We start from the raw sequence: 7,243 nt of genomic DNA, 5'->3' as shown, positions 1-7,243 counted from the left end.
TTACAGAAAGGAAGGGAGAGGGATAGAGAGTTAGAAACATCGATGAGAGAGAAACATCGATCAGCTGCCTCCTGCACACTCCCTACTGGGTATGTGCCCACAACCAAAGTACGTGCCCTTGACTGGAATCGAACCTGCGGCCCTTGAGTCCGCAGGCTGATGCTCTATCCACTGAGCCAAACCGGTTAGGGCTGGAATGTACTTTTTTATTAATTTCACAAGCACTTATTGAGAAGGTGTTATATATAAAGCAATTGCTCTTATACAGTCAACACAATAGTGAGTTTTGTGCTGAAAAAGCAAATTGTTCATGAAGATTTTCTGAAATTTTCCACTATTTATAATATTATCTTATTTTCATATTTTTCTAGGAGATAACTTGTTTTTGTGAAATAGGAAGCTGTCTTAGAGTTCTTTTACTTATTGAAATTGTAATAGGTTTTTCTTGAACTCTGATAATAATTGGAATGCATCTATATGTGTATTTCTTTTTTTAAAAAAGTTTTTATTGATTTTAGAGAGAGAGGAAGGGAGAGGGAGAGAGATTGAAACATCGATGAGAGAGAAACATAGATCGGCTGCCTCCTGCATGCCCCATACTGGGGAATGAGCCCACAACCGGGCCTGTGCCCCAACCAACGACCTCTTAGTGCATGGGTCGACGATGCTCAACCACTGAGCCACATCAGCTGGGCTATATTTATATTTCTTAACAATAATATGATGAACTTAGATTCATATTAATGAGTAAATTTCCAAAGTCTAAAGTGATATTTAAATATTCTTTTAGGTTATTCCAAAATTTATTTCTTTACTACAACACAACAGGAAATGGTATGTTACTATTTACCTTTGTACTCATATGCTTTTCTGAAATGTGGAATTTCTTCTACATTTAGTCAATAGTTCTTTAAAAAATAAGTATAATTTGTAATTCATCTTTATAATTTATTTACTAAGATCATTTCAGTTCTTAAGTGAAGGGACTAAGCAAATAAAAAAAACGAAAAACAACAACAACTCATAGACACACAACAGTATGGTTATTACTAGAGGGAAAGTGGTTGCGGGGAGGTAGAATGGAGGAAAGGGGAATAAATGGTGACAGAGGGAAAAAATCCAGTTCTTAAATGATTTATCCTGGAACTTTCAGTTATCGCATAAAATTTGACATCTATCTGTATATAACTTTACTTTTTGAAAGGATTTATTTAATTCATAAAACTGTAGATATTTCTTCAAAATAAATTTATGGTATACAATTGATGAATAAATATTTCTCAGAGGGTCACATATATTTGCCACTTTCCTACTAAGTACCCTCAGGAGGTTTGAAGATCGTTTAAGAACTATGGATAAAATTTAGAAAAGTTGTGAAATTTTGTGTTTTCAATAAAAGATTTCTAGGATCGCATTGGGAATTGGCTTTTCTGGAGTTGTGCTCAATTGTTGCCTTACTTTGGTTTGGAAGAGCTTACTTTTTTACATTTTATGATTTCCTTTTATTTAATCTTTTTAGCTGCATTCATGGATCAGGGCTCCAAAAGAGAAATTTTCTTTATGCTACTGATGTAGTAGAAGCATTTCTCACTGTCCTAAAAAAGGGGAAGCCAGGTGAAATTTATAACATTGGAACCAATTTTGAAATGTCAGTTCTCCAGCTTGCCAAAGAACTAATACAACTGGTACGTATATGTTGTGAAAGGGTAGTGTTTTCAAAAGTTAGTGTTAGCGGTGACTAATTTAGTCAAAATCAACAATTTACAGTTTATTCAATTGAAAGGTTAATAAATAATACATAAAACTTATAATCATATATACCAGCAATTTTTGACCAGAGTGCTGCAAGAATTTTTAAAACATGTAATAATACCTAACTATTTAGTCAGGGGCACTGACCTCTTTTCAGAGCATGAGATTGTAAAAAAAAAAAAGACAACAGCCAACACAACAATGGCCATCTGGTGTGAATGAATAAAAATAATATCTATTTTTTTTTGTCAGATCAGCAAGAAATATACTTTTGGTGTGCCACAGATTTTAGTAATTAGTTTATGTGCCATGAGATGTAAAAGGTTGACAGTCACTGATGTTTACTATCTATACACTAAGATGTGTCATTTGAAATTGTATCACTCATTTAGTAACAGTTTTTCAGGGGGAAAAATCCTAATATATTAAATCTACCTACCCAATAAAAATATACCTCAATTTTAGAAATAAAAAGCTTTAAGTCTTAGAATAAAGGAACAATGATATGTAAATAATTATGGTTATGAGTGTCTGTATGTATTTGTGAACATCAATGATAAATCTCAGAATTCAGTGGAAAGGAGGACTGAGTGTATTGAAAAACTGTTGTTTTCCTCTGCACTACCCTCAGAATTCTCTGTACTCCTAACGTGTGGGTTTCCCACACCGAACAATCGTCGTTTACCGTCTGGGTGTTCTACAATTTAACTCAATTCTGATGGTTTCTATCTGGAGATAGTATCAGATCCCACAGGTTAGCGAATCAGTCCCACAAGACTGTCCTCAGTTCAGATGCCATTTGTAAGAGTTGGCTGTCACCTGTGCTTCTGACCAACCAGCTATAAGTTGGAGGTAATTTGCTAGAGTGGCTCACAGAACTCAGGAGGCAGTTTACTTTCTAGATCACTGGTCTTTTACACAGGCTGTAGCTCAGGAACAGCCAGTGGAGGAGACACATAGGGCAAGGTGTGAGGGAAGGGGCGTGGAGTATCCATGCTCTCTCTGAGCATGCCCCTCTCCTAGCGCCTCCATAAGTTAGCAGGCTAGAAGCTCCAAACACTGTCTCTGTGTGTGTGTGTGTGTGTGTGTGTGTTTTTAAATGGAGGCTTCATTAAGTAGGCATGATTGATTAACACATTGGTGATTAATTCAACCTCAAGCACTTCTTCCCCTTCCTCTCCCAGGTGTGTGGGGAGTCGGGGGTGAGTTCTATCCCTCTAATCACCTGGTTGGTTCTCCTGGCAGCCAGCCCCCATCCTTAGGAGCTTCCCCAAGATCAGTTACTAACATCAACTCTGATGCAATTGAAAAGGGCTTATTATCAATAGCAAAAGACACCTTTATCTCTTATTATTTAGGAAATTCCAAGTATTTCAGGAGTTCTGTGACAGGAACAGGGTTGACTACCAAACATATATTTCTTATTATAAAGACAATATCACAATGAGTAATAACCAAAAGCCAAAAAATTTTACTTTCTGCGATAGTATACAATATGTATTCTCTCTGAGCTTCAGGTAGAGATTGGGTTATAAAGTACAGAATGTTACTAAAATGCTGTTCATCTTAGTTGTCTCTCCCGCTTTCAGGAAGTTGTTTTCCTTGTCTTGAATCCTCTACTGGAAACCATTCTTATTCTCTGGTCTCATTTTATAATTTGACTTAAAAGCCCTTTCCGTTTTGACAGATCAAAGAGACCAATTCAGAGTCTGAAATGGAAAACTGGGTTGATTATGTTAATGATAGGTGAGTAACAAGTTAAAACGTTGGGGAAAGACTTGGCATCTGCGGTACTCATAAAATTATAAAATATGTGGACTTAACCAGAAACTAGTTTGTCCATTTTGAGTTTTCTACTAAAATATTTTTTTCTAATTATAAATGTCATAAGAATAAAGGGTAGCATTATTACTAACTGTGTGATTTAAAGAAAGTTCCTGACCTTTTCCAAGACTGAGGTTTCCTTGAGTGTGAAATAGAAAATATTATCTTGCTTTTTAAAAAAATATTTTTATTGGTTTCAGAAAGGAAGGGAGAGGGAGATAGAAACATCAATGATGAGAGAGAATCATTGATTGGCTGCCTCCTGCACACCCCCTACTGGGGATCGAACCCACAATCTGGGCATGTGCCCTTGACCAGAATTGAGCCCAGGACCTTCAGTCCACAGACGGATGCTCTACCCACCGAGCAAAACCAGCTAGGGCAGGGGTGGGCAAACTTTTTGACTCGAGGGCCACAATGGGTTCTTAAACTGGACCAGAGGGCCAGAACAAAAGCATGGATGGAGTGTTTGTGTGAACTAATGTAAATTCAATGTAAACATCATTACATAAAAGGGTACAGTCTTTTTTTTTTTTGGTTTATTCATTTCAAACGGGCCGGATTGCCCGCGGGCCGTAGTTTGCCCACGGCTGAGCTAGGGCTTATCTTGCTTTTTAATAAGTATTTTAAAGTTCAGTTATAATATAAAGTACCCAGCCCAGGATATGGAACGCAAGAGTCCTAATAAGTTTATATGCATTTATTTATTCATCGAACATTTAGGTATGACCCACTGCATTCATACTTAGGTTGTGCTGAGATGAGAAGATAAGCCACAGTGAGTGTTAGGCATCTGGGGTTATAGATGATTTTAAAAATATATACACTTTATTTTATAAATTTTCTATGGTCATGTCATCAGAGAGAAAATTTTTAAGAAAAAAATTTGAATTATGGTGAAGATGCATGGACACCCATTATTTCTCTTAGTATTCAGATTTGTAAATATATTTCCACAGTGTCATCTTAAATCTGTTTTGTTTTCCAAGACCCATCAATGACATGAGATATCCAATGAAATCAGAAAAAATACATGGATTAGGATGGAGACCTAAAGTGCCTTGGGAAGAAGGAATAAAGAAAACAAGTATGTTATGAATTAGTCATTTGAGGGATGAAAGTTGAGAAAAATTTAAAGAAAAAGTGGTTTCTTTTTAGAACACTACAAATTCAGTAAAATATTGCGATGAATCATTTTTACTTTTCAAATTGTTACATTTAATATGTTTCCAGCAATAGTACTATATTTCTTAAGCATCTTGAATTTCATAGACTAACTTCTGATCAGCCTTCCTATATCTTTTTTTTTTAAAATATATTTTATTGATTTTTTACAGAGGGGAAGGGAGAGAGATAGAAAGTTAGAAACATCGATGAGAGAGAAACATCGATCAGCCGCCTCCTGCACATCCCCCACTGGGGAAGTGCCCGCAACCCAGGTACATGCCCTTGACCGGAATCGAACCCGGGACCTTTCAGTCCGCAGGCCGATGCTCTATCCACCGAGCCAAACCGGTTTGGCCAGCCTTCCTATTATCTTTTTAGCATTTACCAGCTACTTAATTTCATTGTTTCTCAGATACACGATTTTTTGCTTTTTTTCATATCCTTAAAAGTTACGTGTTTTTACAGTCACTAGCATCTTAAAATTATCATTGCAACGTTTTTCTTTCTTAGTGGTATGTAAAATAATGGTCCATCTTAAGTGTCATTTTAGATTTGATGAAATATAGATACTTACAGTCTTCAAGTGTCTTAGTCTTTTTTTTAAATAAATATGTTCTTGTTGATTTCAAGGAGGAAGGGAGAGGGAGAGAGAGAGAGATAGAAACATCAATGAGGAGAATCGTTGATCGGCTGCCTCCTGCATACTGGGGAATGAGCCCACTACCTGGGCATGTGCTCTTGACTGGAATCGAACCTGGGACCCTTAGGTCCTCAGGCCGGCATTCTATCCAGTGAGTCAAACTGGCTAGGGCAAGTGTCTTGAGTCTTTCTATATTGAAACAAACAAATAGGAAGCAAGTTGAATATGTATAAAAATATCTATTAAAATAGGTATATATAAAGCCTGTGTATATATATTAAAGTTCTGTTTAGAAATGTACTAATGAGAAAAAATATGTCCAAACATAAATTCTTGATTCAGAGTTTAAAATACAAAATACTTGTGTTAAATTTTAAAAAGCAAATTTTAAAGATAATTTATCTTTTTTTAAGTAAAAAACTTTACTGATCGTATAGCAACATAAAATAATTTCGCATAGTAATAGAAGGAAACTCATATCATTTCACTGTGCCTGTAATGCATTATTACTACATTTACATGAATAAAATACTACACCTATTTTCTGTAACTTTAAAACTAATGCAAATGATTGATCTCATTTCCCCTGAATTTCTTAAAATCAGAATGTCTTAAACTTACACCATTAAATTAAACATTGAAGCACTTTTGTAGTTAAAAAGAAGAAAATAGTTGATTTTTAAATCTGTATTTTCGTTGATGAAATATATTCTGATTAATGTCAGTTAAAAATCAGATTGTCATTAGGCAGGCCTCATAAGCTGTTGGGCAAGACTTTTCTTACTTAGCAGAACTCAGTAAATTTTGGTTAACTGATGTTTAGTTTTTTAATTTTGATTTTTGTCTTTTTCCCCCTTATTAGTTGAATGGTACAAAGAAAATTTTGACAACTGGAAGAATGCGGACAAGGCATTAGAACCCTTCCCAGCACAGCCACCGTTTGTGTAGTCAGGACAATTTTTGGAAAAAGAAGAAAATTATCCTACCTCAACAAGATAAGAAATCAAGTGACCAAATGAAGTGTCTTTTTTTCTTCTTTTTTTTCATGACTTTTTGTATAAAATCCAAAGGCCAAATTCCTCAATCTTTAGAAGAGTTTCAGTATTGGCATAGGATTTAAATATCGAAATTCTTCCAGGAAACTTTTCTGAATTAGGAACCAGTAGGCATAGAAGGACTCCATAGGAGTGGGCAGAAGGAGGCATTACCTGGTACTGGGAACAAGGGCAGTGTTAGCTCGGCCGATGACAGCTTTGCTGGCACTGAACTCAGCCAGCCCCCCAGCCTTGTCCTGCCTAGAAAGTCTCTGAAGTTTTCATTTTTAGGCAAGCAGGATAGACGTAGGCCCTAACTCATCTTTTTTTTTAAGGTATGAATGCTTTAAAAATGGAACAAAATGGAAGCACTTTTTAACTTTGGATAATTTTGTAACATGAAGTTAAATATTTTTTAAAAGAAGGACATAGTTTTTATATTTTCAAAGTTAGTCATTGAACTATGTATAAGTAACCTTGTATCAGAAATTTTATCATGTTTAAAATGATTTAATTTATAAAATGATCTATATTTTAATGTATTTAATATAGAAAATGTTTTTTTAGTAATGAATGTTTTTATTTTCCTGTAGAAGAATTTTTAAATACTTAATTATGTATTTTTAATTCCTTTAAGATTATTTGAAAATGTAACTGATTGGACATCGTGTTGAGAAAGAGAAAAGAGCCCAAGAGGAAGCCCAGCCTCCTGGCTTCGGTGCATGACTGAGGTTGTCTTCTCTGTGAAGTAGAAAGCAAGGTCATTCGCCCAGAGGTGGTGAGGGAGGGGGAGAGAAATGGAGTGAGGACCTTGAGAATGTGGAGA

At 35.5% G+C, this 7,243-nt stretch overlaps 1 protein-coding gene across 4 annotated transcripts in view; it reads left to right on the top strand.

Annotated features, from left to right (window-relative positions):
* The window catches only part of TGDS (TDP-glucose 4,6-dehydratase), a 19,004-nt gene extending 12,016 nt beyond the window's left edge, over positions 1–6,988 (top strand). For 2 of the 4 annotated variants that reach the window (XM_006769578.2, XM_015567726.1), the window contains 5 exons: positions 791–834; positions 1,520–1,685; positions 3,440–3,498; positions 4,566–4,663; positions 6,246–6,988. In XM_006769578.2, coding sequence (XP_006769641.1) covers positions 791–834; positions 1,520–1,685; positions 3,440–3,498; positions 4,566–4,663; positions 6,246–6,331 — 453 coding nt within the window. In that variant the 3' untranslated portion in view covers positions 6,332–6,988. Of the gene's footprint in view, positions 1–790; positions 835–1,519; positions 1,686–3,439; positions 3,499–4,565; positions 4,664–6,245 lie in introns of those variants that run through there. The other 2 variants (XR_001514890.1, XM_015567728.1) reach the window with 2 other exon arrangements.
* Positions 6,989–7,243: the final 255 nt, after the last annotated feature.

Source organism: Myotis davidii, unplaced genomic scaffold, assembly GCF_000327345.1.
Source record: "Myotis davidii unplaced genomic scaffold, ASM32734v1 scaffold419, whole genome shotgun sequence".
In the NCBI taxonomy this organism is placed as follows: Eukaryota; Metazoa; Chordata; class Mammalia; order Chiroptera; family Vespertilionidae; genus Myotis; species Myotis davidii.
The sequence above is the reverse complement of the archived record's forward strand: the minus strand, read 5'-3'. Positions and strand labels throughout refer to the sequence as shown.